The sequence below is a fragment of the Aspergillus nidulans genome, chromosome VIII, assembly GCF_000011425.1.
Source record: "Aspergillus nidulans FGSC A4 chromosome VIII".
Taxonomy (NCBI): domain Eukaryota; kingdom Fungi; phylum Ascomycota; class Eurotiomycetes; order Eurotiales; family Aspergillaceae; genus Aspergillus; species Aspergillus nidulans.
In genome coordinates this window covers 2789162-2807966 of record NC_066264.1, presented here as the reverse complement: position 1 = coordinate 2807966, position 18805 = coordinate 2789162, and the positions used below count along the sequence as shown (strand labels likewise).

General features: G+C 49.2%; 4 protein-coding genes across 4 annotated transcripts, besides 1 other annotated feature; 3 read left to right on the top strand and 1 right to left on the bottom strand.

The window, feature by feature from the left end:
• Positions 1-18805: part of a sequence feature (contig 1.10 1..175166(-1)) that runs on past both edges of the window.
• On the top strand, positions 326-3064 carry ANIA_00661 (uncharacterized protein; the record flags this gene model as incomplete). The annotated part of the gene is made up of 1 exon (XM_653173.1): positions 326-3064. One exon carries the CDS (start codon positions 326-328, stop codon positions 3062-3064), a length of 2739 nt encoding a protein of 912 aa, XP_658265.1.
• On the bottom strand, positions 3145-4482 carry ANIA_00662 (putative adenosine deaminase; the record flags this gene model as incomplete). The annotated part of the gene is made up of 4 exons (XM_050613349.1): positions 4380-4482; positions 4177-4319; positions 3381-4056; positions 3145-3333 (listed from the first exon to the last, which is right to left on the bottom strand). The coding sequence occupies exons 1-4, from the start codon at positions 4434-4436 to the stop codon at positions 3145-3147; spliced, it is 1065 nt and encodes a 354-aa protein (XP_050469173.1). The 5' UTR covers positions 4437-4482.
• On the top strand, positions 8691-9459 carry ANIA_00663 (uncharacterized protein; the record flags this gene model as incomplete). The annotated part of the gene is made up of 3 exons (XM_050613348.1): positions 8691-8775; positions 9084-9275; positions 9380-9459. 3 exons carry the CDS (start codon positions 8691-8693, stop codon positions 9457-9459), a joined length of 357 nt encoding a protein of 118 aa, XP_050469172.1.
• Positions 14496-17921, top strand: ANIA_00664 (protein plcA; the record flags this gene model as incomplete). The annotated part of the gene is made up of 1 exon (XM_653176.1): positions 14496-17921. One exon carries the CDS (start codon positions 14496-14498, stop codon positions 17919-17921), a length of 3426 nt encoding a protein of 1141 aa, XP_658268.1.

The following is an 18805-nucleotide window of genomic DNA, read 5'->3' as shown; positions in this document are numbered from 1 at the left end:
TCAGAAGCTGCACTTTACCATTTTCCAGATACAAGTTGCATAGCCTCTTTGATATTTCAACAGCTATAGAGACCTCCAGTTAGATCGTATGACTCACTTTAAACTGGCTCAATATATTCTCTCGCTTGCTGCTAGTTCTACTGGTGTATCAGGCTGAATTAAAAGGACCGCAACACCCACCTCCTCCATCATTGCTGGATAGCATCTCAGGTCTCCAGCTTTCCTCAAGCCACTCAGACACTCGCTATATTACTTCTGCCCCCTCTTACTTTCATTCAATTTCAACCGCCCCTTTCGTTCACTAACCCTCTTGTACTTTGCAAACATGGCCTCCACCTCTGCACTCCCCCAAACCCTTCGCTCCATCACCGCCACCAAAATCAAGGAGCTCTCCAAACAGCGCGGCTTATTTGAAAAGCGCCGCGATGAGATTATCCAGTCCGCTGCTGCAACCTCTGACCTGCGAACAAAGGCTCGAGTTCTCTTGGAAGGCGTCACCAGACTGAAGGGCCACCCGAACGATGCATTTGACAAGGAGGATCTCGATGTCGACGCTGAGTCATTTGAAACACCAGTTGAAGCTGGGACGGAGCGAGCAGTCCACGCTAACATCCGTCGGTTCCTTTTGCAGGGGAAGTATGACCCATCCGTGTCTGAGTCGAGCTTGAGGGAATGCATTGAGTCGCTTGAGAAGGAGATCATGTATATGGAGCGAGCGCATGATCATGCCTCATTCTATAGTGCGCTTGTCACGGAATGGCTGGAGGATTTAGAGGCTTCTGGCGGCATTTCAGCTATGAAGGGTGAAGAGGATGAAAGTGTTGAAGACGTCGGCATGGAGAAGCTCGGACGTACGGAAATGCACGAGCAGAGGAGAATATGGGAGCACATCGTTTTCAATGGCTCAAACGTACAAGCGGACATGATCCGTGCCTATCTCGACAGCCTATTTATGCAAACGGCGCTCTCGCAGCAGGCTCTGAAAGAGCTCCGTGAAACCATCAAATCCTTTGCGACGAGCTTCTCGGCGGAGAAGACGTGGATTACTCTAGACGAACTTTCCTGGGTCTCCCAGTCACTGTTGAAAACTGATCTTCTGTCGAAGGAGAAGACAGTCATCCTTAAGGAGCTCATGCGGAACAATGCTGTCGCGCAGGAGGTCGCTGACGTTTTGAATATGCGCATCGCATCCCTGGATAGTTGGAGCTGGCCTGGAGAGGGCGTACCTGTGGAGATGCGTCGTCAGTTGAATGGAAAATACCGAGTGTTCATGGATGAAGACCTACTCGACAGTCTTATGTTTCAGTATCTGGGCTCCAAATGGGCGGTGGCTTTACGATCCGCGTTTGTCACCTTCCTTGGTTCGCGTGGTTGGAAGAAATCGCGCGATAATATTCCCGAGCAGGACAATTTGCGCCGGAGTTATTTCGTCGGACTTCCTCGTTTTCAAGGAGTGAATGAAGAAAGACAGGGAGTTTATAAGCGGGACTATTTCATGTCTCAGCTGCCTTCCACTGTTGACACGGAGGTAGGCAGCTACGACAACGACGATGATGACGACGGAAACAATGTGAACCGTCCTCAGAACGCCCTTGACACGAAACACTCCCTTCTTCACCTTCTTATCACGGAATCCATTCTACACACCAACCTCCATGGACAGTTCACAGCTATCAGGTCAGATTTCAAATGGTTTGGCCCATCTCTCCCACACACCACGATGCTCACAGTCCTTTCCTACTTCGGAGTGCCTCAGCAATGGCTAGAATTTTTTCGTACTTTCCTGGAAGCACCGATGAAATTCGTCCACGACGGTCCAAATGCCACTGTCTTACGCCGAAAAAGGGGGATCCCAATGAGCCATACGCTCTCCACGGCAATGGGAGAAGCCGTGCTATTTTGTATGGACTATGCCGTAAATCAGAGCACTGATGGGGCATACCTATACCGACTGCATGATGACTTTTGGTTTTGGGGCCAAGAGAGGACGTGCGTGAAAGCATGGACCGCTATGACCGTTTTTGCCGAAGTCATGGGTCTTGAGTTCAACGAGGAAAAGACGGGGACCGTACGCTGGCAAGGGGCTGGCGAGAAACTGCCACAAATATTGACTCCACCTCCTGTGCAGCCTGAAGGGGAGGATTTGCTTCCATCTGGCAATATACGCTGGGGCTTCCTGAAACTTGACTCTCAAGAGCGCCGCTTTATCATTGATCGAGAAATGGTCGAAAAGCACATAGCCGAGCTCCGACGCCAGCTTTCCGCCTGTAGGAGTATTTTCGCATGGATACAAGCATGGAACGGCTACTTTGGCCGATTTTTTGTGAACAACTTTGCTAAACCCGCTGTTTGTTTCGGGAGGGAGCACATAGACATGGCAATCACGACACTGAGTTATATCGAACACGCACTTTTCCCTGGAAGCGACGGTGGTGGAGTGACCAACAGCCTCCGAAAGACGATCGCTGAGCGGTTCGATGTCCACGATATTCCTGACGGTTTATTTTACTTTCCTATCGAACTTGGCGGCCTGAATCTTCTCAATCCTTACATTCCCCTTCTTGCCATGCGCGAGGATATCAAGCAAACGCCACACCGCCGGATTCAAAAAGCATTCCTGGATGAAGAGGCAGCCTATCTTTCAGCAAAGGAGAACTTTGAGAAGACTGGCCCTCAGAACCCCCAGGCCTTTGTGCTTGGAAGCAAAAGCGAATCAGCCTTCCCGCGAGAGTTCCTTTCCCTTGAGGAGTACATGAAATACGCCGAGTGCTTTAGCCGCCCCCTTTTGGACGCCTATCGGGACTTGATCCGCATTCCGGATCAAATCAGCGTTGACCTCACACTTGCTATGCGTGGCATCCTAACTCTGAGCGCGACGAGGACTTCAGCGAAAACCATCTCTGGAGACTGGCGGAGTATGTCACCTTACTGGAAGTGGACGGCCGAGCTTTATCGGGCTGGGATGGTGAAGAGGTACGGTAACCTCGCAGCCGTAAATCGGGAGTTCATGCCTGTCGGTGTGGTTGAGACACTGAAGGAGGGAAAATTCCGCTGGCAAGGCTGATTTGGTCCACTTCACTTGTATACTAGTTTCACGAAGTCACGAAGTCATGATAACAGACAAATAATCGCGCAGAGAGACGGTCATTGACCGTTTGATTCAAATTTATCTAGAGCATTCCACAGTCGCTGTTTTTCTTCATCTCCTCCGAATATTGCCTTAACTGCTTTGCGAGAGATGCTGATAAGGTCTCTTCGATTCAATTGGAAATGCTCTGCAGCCAAGAGGTACTCATTTGAGACAGGGCTACAGAAGAAGCCAACATCGTCCGTCTATATGGTCAGCTGAGCAGAACATAATAATTTAGGGAGAAACTCACGCAAAGGATGACCGGGCACTCCTCGTGTCTCCAATACCCAAAATGATGATCGAGGAACCCTCCATCGAACATCTTCGCATGTACATTACAAGATATGCACAGCTCCAACCCTAATCGTTTGCGCGCAATTTCCTGTTTAATATCATCTGGCACATGAATAACATGGCCGAGACGATCCGGATTAAATGAAAGCATTGTCTGCAGCTCTTCATGAAGGCCCATAGAGTGCACTTCAGCGAAGTGCACAGTCAAGCTTAAACCATGCTTCTTGGCTTTAGCGAAAGCATCACGACACAGCGAAATATCCCCTTTTGTCGGGTTACCACAGACATCCACGCCGATCACGCCACGCTCTCGATTGGCGATGGCTAAGTCGACTATCTCATGTGCGTGTGTCGAGTCAGCCACAAGTTGGCCGCGATCCATACCAAGGATCAAGTATACTGATATCTTGCCGGAATTCTGGGATTTGAATTCAGCGATTGTATCGAGCACAGTAGAGAGATATTGGTCGCGGGTGAATGCAGCATTTGGCGACGCGCGAGGTATTGTACGTAGCTCAAGATAACGGACACCGTCGTCGAGGAAGGCCTGAAGTACTGAGGTCGTAGCATATGCAACACTTTCAAGGTCGTTGACCAGCTGGTAAATGGATTGATTAAAGACTCCAAAGAAACTTTGTGCTTCTGAGTTAGCTTTCTGGTTCTTTTCTTTTCTTTTATCTAGCCAGATTACTGGAATATCGCACTGTCATAGGGGCAAGTTTATGCATTCTATGTTTGATCGAAGAACCTACGTGTTCAGAGAAAAGTCCACCTTCCCCAGGGGCATCACCACCCAGGGGTCCTCTATTTCGAGAGTTGGGTCGCGAGCCTTTTTTTGGAGCCATATCTCGTGAAGGCACTGGCGGCTGATACTGCCACTGAGATGGGCATGAACCTGAGCCGGTTGGTATTAGCTCTTCCGCTGCTGCCTTTGGAATGGGGTCAAGTAACGTACTTCAATCTTCGGAAGAGACTTGGTAAATTGAAGATCCACTGGTTTCGAGAGGTCCATCGCAGTAAGGTCGCTGGTCTAGATCTTGGCCAAAGTACAACACGGCAGGTGGAGGGAATATTAAAGGCGGAAGAGTGGAAAGAGTGTGGTGGGGGTCTGGTTGAGGTTGAGGTTGAAACGTCTTCTTGATCACGAGGCACGAGCAATGCAGGTTGCCACTATCCTACCGTACCGTAATAGACGGGACCACTGATGGGTTTCATCATGTATAATCTAGATCCTGCTATCTACCACCACTAGCTACACAGTATTGCGGAAGCGTATTGTATTCAAAATGGCATGATGTCTTTGTTTTGTCAAGGATCGACACAGGATCGCGATTAATTGAAAGAAACCCGACGATCTGGATATCCCCCACAATACACCTGACATGACTTGCATATCAGATATTGTTTCATCCCCGGCGAATTGCAATATCTTTTCATCTTTGTGAAGGTCCTTGTGCCGCGTCATTGCCGCGGATTATCTCGGCGTGTTTCATCACGCGAAAAACGTGATAGTGACATACCGAATATGGAATATGCTTCGAGCTTTCAGGTTAACCTCATTATAGGAGTATCTATCCCTCCGCCTCATGAAATGCTACCCTCAGAATGGTGCTTACAGTCTCAATATCAATTTCAGCACTCCCGGACGTACGCAAGCTAGGACAGTTGGCCGAGTACGCAAATGTCATTACTCCCTGCTGAGCATGCTTGCATGGCTAAAACATCGCACGCGTACGCTCACTCGCTGTCCAATTGTTCTCAGTAACAAGCAAGGCTCTTATTGACATCTGGTTCGGCTTAAAAAAAATGGAAGCAAATACATCAGTGAACCGCCATTTACCCTAGAGGTCAATACATGAACATGTGCTCGACTCAGATAATCTTCGAAGAAGATCAGCACGCGTGAGACACTCCCAGGCAAACAACAACAATAACCCGCTATCTTGTACCGCATCGTTGTATCAGATTCAAGCTCCCGCGTCCCGCTCGAAAGTTATCTAGCCCCCAAGGCAGCCGCAGCCCGCAATGAAGAGACAGATTACTGGCTTTCTAGACGGGTTTCGAGTATATAACCCACCCCGGGATCTCGCTTTCAAATGGGAACCCAAACAGTTGATCCAAACAATTGGCAAGGAGGATGGAACGGGCGCACGCATGTCGATCTACGGAGGCTGCAAAGTGACGTGGAGAACCATAGTAAAGTATATTGACTTGTGTTTTTTAATCAAAAGACGCTGTAATGATTCGAAGACAAGCACGAATTGGCCTGTTAATCATGCCTGCGGTAGTGAAGGTTGCGGTCATGAGGCATTGCTGATAGCAGTCCAGTTGGCATTCCAAGCTCCTCACCGAGAATCCTAGACAATGTCATGGTGACAGTTGCCAAGCCCGCAAAGGGTAGTATTTGCGTTCGAGCACTGCCATTGAAGGATAAATGCTGACCTACCAGGAGCGATTTTTGGGCGAGGCTCGCTCGCTTGTCGCTTCTCCGTTGGTGGAGCACCATAGCCTCAGCCTCCAGGGCTGAGTACAGGAATGCACCCATGAGCGGAGATAGTCCCACAAGAACAATATCGATGGTACAGAGTGGTACGGGATCTCGCTTATCGAACGGCCGAGTGTCTGTTAAGCACATTCATCCTGACAGCGCCGAGCGTCGCGCACATCTGTCATTCCGTCTGCCCGTGTCTCAGGCAAGCTGGCTGCTGCCTGGCGGAAATAAAGTGCTTCCTGTGGGTTTTTCTCGAAGGATTCGCGATGCAGGACAGGGTCCAGTCGGGTGATTGGCCGGGCATCTCCATAACTTGCTATATTTAGGTTGACCTCAAATCTGGGCGGGTTCGAGGATAGGAAGCAGCCCTTTGATGTGGAATCTGCGTTTGGAGTCTTTAGCAAAAGATAACGGGGTTTACTGTCTCGCTAGGACATTTGGGGGCCGTAAAATTTCTGTTCAAAATGACTTGACAATACCTTGTGTACTTGAAACTTATAATACTTACCAATGCAAGATGCGTAAATGGTTTGAGCTGTGGTAAATAAGGAATAGAAACGCCATGCGATCTGGACGGAGGCAGCTTTGTCAAGTAACTGAGGCTCTAGCGATAAATAAATATGTTCTTTATTTCCTGATTAACAGTCTGAAAATCTCACAGCAGACCAATATGTACCCTCGAGGCAGTCCAAGGGCTCGCTCACTCACTAGACCTTATTTTTGTAATTCACGCCGTCCACCGCCGGGACCTGTCTATATAGGCTCAGGTGGCTTGCCAGTCGTGGCTCGAGAGACTTTACGAGCTGCGCAGCGAGAGGCTCAATTGCTTGCAACAAGACCAAACGTGAGTGCCGAAGTTCATGCCGCGCATGTACCTCCAGATCGCAGGGAAATGATCAAGAACAAGGTGTGTGGGCACGGCCTAGATGTCAATAGTGTGTGCCACAACAAGCTGAGGGCCGAGGCTCATAGTCGTATATGTGGCAGAAGTGCTTTGAATAGTAGATAGCCCTGTTATTCGGCAAGGTTATGGGTTTGCGCAAAATTCCCACATGCGGGAGCGCAGTTGGCAAGAAATATCCGCCGACACAGAAAGTTTGTAGGAGCTGATGGCCATAATTAAGTGAGTTGCTGTAAGCGCCCACCGAGCTATCAGCTTGGGATGCTTAGCTCTGGCACGACTTTACAAAGTCTTAGCCACGAAGCGGACGTGACCGGCTTGCCTTTCGAAATTCGCAGAAGAAAAGGAAGCATTCTTGTTGCAGAAGAACTTTGAAAAAGAAAAGAGTAGATTTGTGTTGGTGGATGTAGTTAGCAATAACCTCGGCAACAGATAAAGGAACTCACAGTTGCAGACTACAGAGTCTTAATAAACGGGGTATTAATAGCTGTAGTACAAGTAACTTGCAAGCCCATCACTTTACCTGAGCGCTCAGTCGATGGCTATTGAACACTAGGTAGCCAACTCCAGCGAGAGATTTTAAGCTTCCCTTATAACGTCAAAAGAGAATGAATACCAGAGATCTTTGTACGTCGGCAATTCCTTACCATATCTTGGACCCTGAATTGAGCTTTAGCACAAGAGAAAGGATAGGCTCGATCGCTCAGTACCCGGATTCAGCAAATGCATTGGGATGGCGCTTCTGCCGCATGGGGTTCTTCGCACAACGAAGATGATGGAATGAGATAAGAGTTGACCAGTGGGACGGCCAATACCTATGTCCAAAGCAACCTATCCTTCGCATTTCTTGGATTCTTGGTATTATTAGATGCTATGCTTGAATGATCGAGAGCAGATACTTTTGGGTCTTTGCGCTCGCACGAGCAGTTCGACAGGCTTAAGCAACATAGTTGAACCCCAATATAGGGCCCCGTGATAGGTGAAAGTGCTCTGCTCAAGCGTTGCATCCATGAGGGCCACGGATCAGAACAAGTTAACTATAGAACTACTGGCGTAGAAACCATAGAATGTGATTGAACAGCGAGTCGCTAACGGTGAGGGAAGATTCCGAGGAGCATAAAAAGCATCCCCCATAAGGCTCGCCTGACCGATCTTGACAGTAGCTCAAGCCAAGACGAATGATGGAGTTCTGGCTGTCACAGAATCCTGGTCCAAGAGGCGCAACGTTCCATCCAGTTGGGAACGACTGCTTTAGAGCCCGCACAGTTATATTGCGTGACAAGGCTGTAAGGAACAGGTGGTTGTATCGTCATTACCAGCCTGTGACTCGGATGATCAGCCTGTGTAATATACTAATGCAGTCAATCAACGTTGTAATTTATAAACCGCTATGGCGGAAACTTATCGGTGACTCGGGGGGCCTCCTTATTCCTCCTTTTCCTCCTTTTCAACGGGGCAGCCATTAATTCTCCTTAGTGGGGAATAGTTGCGTGCTGCCCTCTCTACACCACCAATCCATGACGTCAAGTCGCCGGGAACGTCGATTAAGTCAGTACTATTCGCTCTCGCTTGCCTCGACCAAAAGAGCAAAATAGACGGAAACGAGATCCGCAGCGCGTGCTTTCGCGTGCTTTAACGTAGTCAGTGATATTATATTCGGCTGCGCTCAGGGGTGAAACTGAGGGGACAATATGAGTTCATGCGCTTGCCGCAGCATCAACATTCCGACTATGAAAAAAGCGGACTTGGCAAGAAGATCTTGGAAATCCATGTCATTATCGTATACTATGATGGCGAAATGAGAACAAGTATAGCAGAGCAGGATCAGGAATGTGTGCACAGAAATTCACCAAGCCAGGAGTCTTGGATACGACATGACGGCGACACAGCAGCAGAAATCACAGCAGCAGAAATCACAGCAGAAGTTGAGCGAGGCTTGGGAAGCTGAAGCTGTCAACAGTGGGTCACCGTTTGTGCGCATCCCCCACGAGGCATGTGCGAAGCCAATAAAAACATGTACTTCCGCAATTCTCGGACGGAAATCGGCGGCTGATTGGCGGTCATCCTAAGTGTTTCTTCGCTGTCCCACGCCCCAGGTTGGAGGTTCGTTACAGGCTCTACGATTGCCTAATCAGACCAGAAGTGCAGATAAATTTCACCGCCAACCTTGGACAGCGATGGCAGAACGAGTTTCCAGCCTGCTACGAACCTTTCTCGGACCTCGGGAGTAATTTTTGGGACAGCTGTATTCTTGGGTGAGCCACCAGTAATCACTGTTGCTTATATTAATCTTGCGTGGTTACCAGGTCGTATTATCTTTGTATACCAGAACAGGCTGACAGCGTCAAAGTTGCCGGGATTGCCGGCGCCGTCAAGTGGATCATGGTCACGCAGCTCACGCTCAGTCAAGGCTTCAAACCGTGGCTCAAGCAGAGCATCGAATGGTGATTCAGATGCAGGTCGATAACTGCAGCATGTCAGAGAACCGACGGCTGATGCTGGTGGCAGAACATCGCATTGGCTCACCTGTTTGGCAACAAGGATTATCGTGCTGCGTTGTCAGCAACAGAACCGCTTATCGGAACCAGCATTTCGACTCTGACTGAGCTATTTCCGATTCACTACGGTACCACTCTAAAGTAAGCCGTATCGACTCTCCCATTAGAGTAGTACCACAGATTTCAGACAGGTAAAAAGCTTGGAACCATAATGTCGGTGCCTGGTGAGAGAAGCGACGGAAAAATTCATTCAGCACGCGAGACGGCCGCAACCTAATTTGATGTTTGTCCGGTCGGCCGTTCCCTTCGCAGTGCGGCTTTCCTGCCTCTGTTGTCATCTTCGAGAGGGGTAACTCAGCTTGGGGCTCCCGCTGAGGATCCCATGCTCCAACATCAGATCCCGAGCAGAAAATGGCTCACGAGTCACGGATAACCGAGCAGTAAATTACCATTCTGGGTAGAATAAACCGTTCCATTACACCTCTGGTCACCAAATCGACGATAATCTTTCGACATTCGGGGGTTGGTGGTCGAAGTATGAAGGAGGGTCTTTCCCGGCGTCATCTGAGCGAACGTCAAGACAGCCATATCGGGATCATGCATTGCTTGATCAGCGTCACCCAGTGATTTCATTGTCCCGCCATAGCCGCGTTATCGATTCGACACCTCGTCCAGGTATCACATCTGAGGTAGAATAACTGCATGAGGACCACCCACTTCACAACACTCCCGGTACTTACAAACCCACGGGAAAATATGTGTCGTTGATAGACAGAATTAACGTACGGTCACCGATGAAATCGGTGGCCAACAACACAAACAGTATCATGGCCCTGAACATCAGACAGGTCAGGTCGATGGGTGATAATACGTACTTCAGCTCTCAGAGTCTGGGACTACGAGCTAGAGCGACAGGTTAAGTGGCCGATGGAAAGGTGGCGGAATGTTCGACAACGTCAAGGTACCGACATATCGTCCAGGCTCCAGCGCATTTAGTACTTGCAGGGTGGAGCAATGATGGCACGGCAATGCAAGTAGCAATAAGGATGCGCGTATACACATATATTATTGTCAAGATAAGATCCGGCGATCCCTGTTCGACATCAAGGTAACCATCACAAATCTGCTACCTTCAAACGACATCGGCAGTTTAGGAAGGGCGCAAGGTAGGTTGACCGTTTGGCAGGCTGCTGCTATTGCCGAGCTGTCCCTTGAGATGACACCGCAAGACCGTTTATCAGTGTCTACCACCGCCCAGTCTTCACAGCCTCAAAAGTGGACGCTCTTCGTTGTTCGAACCTCCGTGCGTTTCTCCTAGTACAGCTGTCATAAATCAAAGCTCAGCTTAGATACGTGCCAGGGTTGGAGCATCTGGTGCCAAGCTTGGGCCATGGGCCACCCTAAACGGTAGGGCAGACGGGCTGTCAGATTGCGTTCTTGCCTACTCCAGATTTCGTTGGTCATCAACATCCAAGCATCACCGAGAGTCCGACATCGTCAGTTTGACGGTGAGAACGTCGATTCCGCAGGCCGCTTGACCGCTCCTTTTCTTGAAGTTCCCATGACATTCAGAAGGATAGATTCCCGACGACATTCTGAGCATTTGTTATTGGATCTGAGCGCAACTCGAGCGACAGTGACAGTCATGTGTGAGGAGATAAGAAATTATTGATGAAAATCGGCCCACGATCTACCAGTTAGTGTTCAGATCAGAGTTTCAGATTCCTTACCGCTCCGGTTTGGTCACTTGTCATGGACAATTGGCCCCGTTTCTCGCTGTCCTGTCGGCCGCTCCGCGCGCACCGCCTCAGCTGCGAATCCACTGCCACAGCCCAGTACTGCCACAGTCTTGAAACAACACGGTGTCCGCCTTGCTGGATACCTTCTCCACTGTGCGTTGTGGGCTCGTAACTCGTAAGGCTGTTTGCTGTAAGGAGAAGTCGGAGATTTAGGAAACCGTGGCCCATGGAAAGGGGGTCCCGGAACTGCTGGATATCTTTACTGGTGGCTTTTTATCACTTCTCTCTTTGTACTCTAATATAGAATCAGTCGACAAGTTCGAAGTTCGACAAGCTCAGTAATACGTGCCGCTTGAGCCAATTGACCGCTAAGGAATGCAGATATGGAGAAAGGTTACCGCTGGCCTTTGGATCGCCAAACTCCCCTTTTGCCCGGCTCAGCTTTGTTCTCCTGATGATTTCAGATAACCCAGACCAATAGCTGACAAAATGTGTGAGGGGCTATTTCCTGCTCCGTCCTGAATGGTCTATATCCTTAGCCAACCGTCGACAAGACAGCGCATCATCGATGTCAGGTGACGTATTTCTAAGAATTCATCCGACATCATCCTGGATCCATGCCACCTCCGGCAATGTGGTTTGAGAATGTCCTTCACTGGTCGCAGCACCTCGGTATTTAAAAGCATTTGGGTTGCCATGGCCGATGGCTTTGTGAGTCACTATTGACCAAATAACGGAACTGAAATCAGACAATACAACCTTGCTGCATCCCGTAAGATAGCCCCATAGCGAATCCACATAGTTAAACTAACCCCAGAGAACCATGATGTTGGTGCGTAGAAGATTCTGTAACATGAATAAATTCTTGTCACAGAAAAACTTGTCATTATTCGCTACAGTGTGCATCCTTCATTCTTACCATATGTCATGCATTTTCTCCTTTAGCAGACAAAGATGCGCATCCATATGTTCCCATTAGATAGCTTGTCATTGGAAGAATGGAAGGAGTGAGTTTTGGCTTTCGGGTTGATTATGATGAACAAAAGATTTTCTGTGGGGTATTTTCCTTGTGTCCCTTGACTCTACCGTGTGGAGTAGGTAGCTCAGGGACTCGGGATGCGAAATGTAAATCTTATCAACAAAAGGTAAAGAGTGCTGATATCGTCCCTCCTAACAACCTGAAACGCATTCCACAGTGTTGATTCAGCGTATTGCTGGCGGAATAGTCAGCCCTGTACGATATACATGTTTCATGACGAACGATGCGATTATCAGGGAATAGACACATTCGAGCGAATGTTTGCTTCTCTAGTGAGCGTGGCACGGTCAATCTTTACGTAGAGTTGGGTCAGTCGTGGCCAGTCACAATGCATAGGCATTGAAACGGTGAGCAAGAAACTCCCATGAAGTGTCTGATTAGTCCGTCTTGCTTTTGGGCCGCCATTTCTGGCACAGTAAAATGTGCTGCTACTTGCTATCGCCCTCGTAAGCCTCACTACGAAGACACCTTGTGATAATGACCCGGTTTAGTATTTAACTAGACCGTAATTCAATGGATAAAGGCAGACCCCATACATGCCGACCTAAACCATCATCCCTTTCTCAGCCTAACATCGCGAAGTACGGGGTATATAGGCGCCTACCACCCTTCACTCTCCGGCCTTTCCCCTCGCTACCATATTTCCCATCACTCCTCTCCTTTCAGACTTTCTCTGTAAACCAAAGAAAGACCCGGACAAAGGCCCACTCGGTGTGATCGAATCTACTCTCGAGTCTGGCACTTCTTCTGACGCCACTACCGCTGAGCGACCATCCCTAAGGTCTTGAGACTATATCACAATTGCTTAAGACTCGGCACACTCTGGAGTATATCCGGAGACAGTATATCTTTCTTCGCAGCTGCTGTTTTTTTCCTTTTGCTTTTTTCCTTTTGATAGAAGACAAGCATTACCAACGTGACCGTTACCGATACCATACCGGTTGATTCATTACCAATACCTGGCAATACTGTACGTCACCGCAGGCTCCACTCTCTCAGCTTTCTTTCAACTGAAACATCCATCGGTTTCTCGAAATAATTAAGCCCTTCCAAAATCTTTCTCTGACGCTTCCTTCTCCCAACCTCAGCTCTGCCGCGGAATCGACTAAGAACAAGATTCAGAAACACTACGGGAGATCCGGAACATCGAGAAATTCTTATATTGCTTCCCGACATCTTCGTTTTGATTCCCGAATCAACCTTCTTCACTCCCCGCAGTCTAAGCAAAGGACAGCGCCGGCCCTGTCTTTCGTCGCATGATCTTCTCTTTCTTACATTCATCCCTGCGGGTTCTGCTGCAGGTCCTTGCTCAAGTAACTGCAAGAAATTGGGACACTCAGGGATCGCCTAATTCGCACTAAACGCTTACAACCCTCACCATCTTTTCCTCGGTCCAATCTCCGATATCTAGCTCGTCCTCTTCCTTCCGCTTTGGACCGCCTGCATCACTGCGCTGGCAGGCGATCCTGCATTGGCAGTGCTCATCCCTCGTCGACGCTTACCCCCATTGCCTGAGCTCATCCTTGAGCATTCCGCCTTGACTCTCGTGCCATTGCGCATACCTGTGGAGTTCACCAACCAGAGCCGACGTCAATCTCTTACCTCCAATCGCTGTCACCGTGAAAGACACTTGCGGAGGGGCTCTGCTACCATCAGAGTACATGTGCAGGGCGGACACCACTACTGACTTGCATATTATTTTGATTTACCATTAATTTCCTTGCTTTTCATTCTCTATTTGCTTATTTCCCCCCGGTGGGTTACTTCACTCCTTCAGCAACGCGACTAGCAATTGGTCGGTCTCCGCACGCTTCCTTACCTACAGGATAACAGCTTTCCCCGCGTCTTTAGAAAGATCAACCACTCAAAGAGGGCTGAACGACAACCAGGCTCAAACAAAAGAAGCGAAAGGTGATTAGAGAAGGACTGAGACGTCTGCGAAATTATCGTGTCTCGAACCAGTTGCGCAAGAACATCAGGCGCAGAGACTGTCAGAGTGAACCTGATAGCGAGAACGAACAGCAGGCGTCCAGATAAAGCCATTGTTACACGACTCTAGGCGCCTGTGTTGGTTGTTATTAGGAAATCGGATCCCGTTCACTGCGAGTGCTCTCAGGCAGGGCTCTCCGCATCGCGTCCAAGGCAGGCCAAAATGCAGATATCAAAAACAGAGCAATACCGCTAAGGACGTGGCTTTTGCATAATTCCAGCCAAACACGTTCGATCTTTCGCTCCGTATTGCACATCAGCTATAGCCCTGCCCCAACACGGCCACTCGGGTCCCGCCTCACTGTTTATTCGTTTTTGCACGAGTCCAGGTGACTCAAGACTCTAGCTCGACCCACGACAGGGCCACAATCTTACGGTTGCAGCTCAGGATTACCCCCCTAGTCAGTAGCCGCAATGACTTATGCAGCTACCTCATCAACCTCGGCCGTTCATGGCGACCCTCAAGCAAGTTTAAAGCTTGCTGCTTCACGCCCCAGGCCTAAGCTACATCATATTTTTACTTCATCAGCAATACCTGCTGCTCTGGCACCTACCTACGCGTCTTCATACACAACAACTCCAACATCTCTACCTCCCTCTTGCACTCCGTCAAATGATTCAAGCCCTTTGGGCACCCCTTTCCTCTCAGCAGTCGACTCCCTTCGGGATCGAGTTACACCACTTCCTCCCACCTCTGCGCCTTCTCTAGAGCTTGGGGATAGCATCATGGCTGTCCCCGCAACCATCAGTGCTTCCTACCCGGGAGATACGGTTATCCCAAACTCTATCAAGGGTACGGGCTTGATGCGCCGAATCTCTAGAGGCGCTGCGAATAAGCTCACTAGACGAAGAACTTCGAATTCCCACAACGACAAACGTGACCGCAGCTCCGGCCCTGTCATTATGCGCCGCCGCAGTGATAGTAAAACTGGGACGCAAACTGGCCGCGACAGTGCCCTTGATTCCAGCTATGAAGAAGACAGCAACGATGCTCTCGATGCGTTAGGTGGATGGGCCGGTTCAGAGGCGTCTAGTGTTCCAAACGACAATACTCCGACTGTTCCCCGCAACCCGGCTGTCGTTGCACCTACGGTAGATTCGGCTATTCAGCGCGGAACTATTCTCACCAAAGTTACGAAAAAAAGAAGAAAGCAAGTACGCTTTCTACTCAATCTAGACGCAGGCAAAGTCTACTGGGATCCCTCGAATCCAGCCAAGCGGTTCTATATCGACGATGTCAAAGAGATTCGGGTTGGTGCAGATGCACGCAATTACCGAGAAGAGCATCAAGTTTCCCAAGATGCGGAGAATCGATGGTTTACAATTGTGATCGCGGATGCCGAGCGATCCAAAGGCCGACCAGTCAAGACGATACACCTTATTGCCCCAAACGAACGTCTGCTGAAACTTTGGACGACGACTTTGGAGTATATTTCGCGGTACCGGGTGGGGCTTATGGCTGGTCTGGCAGCCTCAAACCAAAATGAATCGGTTCTAAAAGCTCACTGGCAGCGCGAAATGACGAGGCTTTTTCCAAATGGAATGAAAGCAGGAGACACAGAGACGCTCGATTTCGCAGCCGTTGAAAGCGTTTGTCAAAGTCTGCACATTAACTGTTCCCAGAATATGTTACGCGCTCATTTCTTGAAGGCTGATACTGGCAAGCACGGGAAGCTCAATTTCGATGAATTCAAAGACTTCGTCACACGTCTAAGAGAGCGAAGGGATGTCCGAGAGATCTTCAGGAGCCACGCCGACGATCATCGTGAGGGCTTGACATTGGAGGAGTTTCTAATCTTCCTTCGCGACGTACAGAAGGAGGATATAGATTCTGACCGCGCGTATTGGATATCTGTCTTTGATAAACTTGTCAGAAAGTCGAAATCGCGCACACAAAGCCCTACTGGTACGAGCTCTGAGGACCAGTCTTCTCGCATGAGTCTCGATGCTTTCTCCTCGTTTCTTGCCTCTGCCCGCAATGGGGTGTATGCCTCTCGCTCGCCTCAGTCCAGATTTGACCGGCCGTTGAACGAATATTTTATCTCAAGCTCCCACAACACCTATCTTCTTGGCCGACAAGTCGCAGGGTCTTCTAGCACCGAAGCGTATATAAGCGCTTTAACGCAGGGATGCCGCTGTATAGAGATAGATTGCTGGGATGGTGCAGATGGTCGGCCCATTGTGTCTCATGGAAGGACCATGACCACTAGTGTCTTGTTTGCCGATTGTATCACCGTTATCAACCGCTACGCCTTCTTTTCTAGCGAGTTTCCACTCGTCATATCCCTTGAAGTGCACTGCAACCCTGAACAGCAAATTGCTATGGTGAAAATCATGAAGGAGACCTTCGGAGAAAAGCTGATCTTAGAGCCGCTTTCTAACTCATTCGTTCTCCCCTCGCCAGAAGAGCTCAAGCGTCGTATTCTCATCAAGGTCAAGACGTGTGATGAGACGGAAAATATACGACAAGACCCAATAACTTCATTTCATGGTCGGAAGCGAAGCTCAAGTTCTCCTTTCATTCGCCCTTCGATGTCCGATGGACCTACATTACCTAACCTTCCGTCGCTTTCAAGTCCACCCACAATAGGTGCAGATTGCCCGGGTCCATTCTTGGTACCCGAGAGGAGGTCATTGACTACCACCAGCATCAGCAGCGCCACTGAGGACAGTGACGGTGGTCTTGTCTCCGTCAGGAAAGAGAGAAGAAGGCGGCAAAAGAGCAAAATCACTAAGCCATTGTCCGACTTGGGAGTGTACACACGCGGCTACAAATGGCATAGCTTTGCCTCTGCGGAGAGCCAAGCATTCAACCACGTTTACTCCTTTGCCGAGCGGTCTTTTGAAAGTATTTGTCGGGAGCCCAGCAACAAGGCCCTTTTCGAGAAGCATAATTCAAAATATCTGACGCGGGTATATCCCTCCGGTTTTCGGCTACGATCGTCTAACTTCGACCCCCTTAAATTCTGGCGACGTGGTGTCCAGATGGCTGCGCTCAACTGGCAGACTTATGACATTGGTATGCAGATGAATCAGGCCATGTTTGCTGCAGGAAGCGACCGTACTGGATATGTGCTCAAGCCAGAGTCTCTCCGTGTTGTCTCATCAGAGAAAGACACGAGAATCACGGAAAGGAAACTTGTCCGGTTCTCCGTCGATGTCATTTCCGCTCAGCAACTCCCCCGACCACAAAATATGTCTTCGGACGGGAACATCAATCCATATGTCGAAATTGAGATGTTTAGTGCGGACGATCGTGGTCAAAGCTTTGCATTCGGCGAAGGTGGCATGAACGCTTCTGCCCGAAACGGCATGTCAGGCATCGGCTTTCCGCATCGCCGGCGCACCAAGATTGAGCAACGGAACGGGTACAGCCCAAACTTCAACGAAAGTTTTCGTCTGTCACTGGAGACAAAATACCCGGATTTGGTGTTTGTTCGCTGGACTGTCTGGAGCTCACTTGATGGCCGAAGCACGGGAACCAACGGCAGTGTTCAACTGGCCACGTTCACCGCTAAGCTCACCAGCCTCTCCCAAGGGTACCGGTATCTTCCTCTGTATGATGGAAGCGGTGATCAATATATCTTTTCAACCCTGTTCTGCAAGATTTCGAAAGAGGAACCCATTTCTGTTCGCCGACTGAATGCCGACGAACTCAGAGCCGAGCGGTTGGGTATACTTCGTCAAATCGGCCAAACGGTCTTCAAGCGCACCTCGTCAACCGAACGGGAGAAGCAAGATCAATCAGACAAGGGAACTGAGACGCCAATATGTCTAGAGGGCAAAGAGATATCTCCGGCGTTGACCCCAACCATTTCGACCACCTCAACGGCGTCATAATTTGCTGTGTGTGCCTCACCATTCTCTCACATATTTCGCAACACCATATTGCGGAGCTCCGCCATTTTCTTCAATGTGACGTCCCAGCACATGTTCATCTACTGTTTCTTTCTTTTCAATGTCTTACCCATTTTCTTCTTTTTCATTTTTTTTCCCCCCTTATTCCGGTGTTTGTTTATTCGGCGTTTGGGGAGTCAATGTCACCGGAGCTTTCAAGACACAGCTTGACTGTAACAGTCGGCCTCTCTATTTTTGGAAGCCCAGCATTGTTCTTTAGCGGGAAGTACATTGTGCACCGAGTACGCGTGCCGCAGGCGCATCCTGATGTCATTTTCATTGCTTTATATCTCTTTGTTGAGCGATACCCCTCTTCCTACACTTACCTGTATTACTTTTGCGCTGCATCGACATGTGAGAATTGTCTGGGTTCCTTTTTCATTTGTTCCTTAGCATTGGCATACGAGCCGGACTCATTGTACAAGGTCAGGTGTCATTCCTCTGAGGCATGGCTAGCATTAGGGTTGCTCACACGGAAGCATTTGCATTGTCGGATATAAATCGTGGGCAATATGCCATGTTCAGGTGTCTGTTTGAGTATTGGGAAACCATGGTCTCCTGGAGAGAAAACATAACATCTTCGTTTTACGACCTATTGACTAGTCACTCGTGTCCTGGATGACACTCCTAGCAATCGATTTATTGAGGCGTCTGGGGCGCTTCTTCGACTAAGAGTTGTCTCTGCAACTTCAAATTCTTGCGAGTAGTCTTTATCAAATTAATGCCTGAAACTCGGACTCGGTGTTCTGTATAGATGCTTCGGGAGACCTGCCCTTCCAGCTCGGCCCACTTGCCACATGATCTGCGGAAGCCAACTTGACTACTTT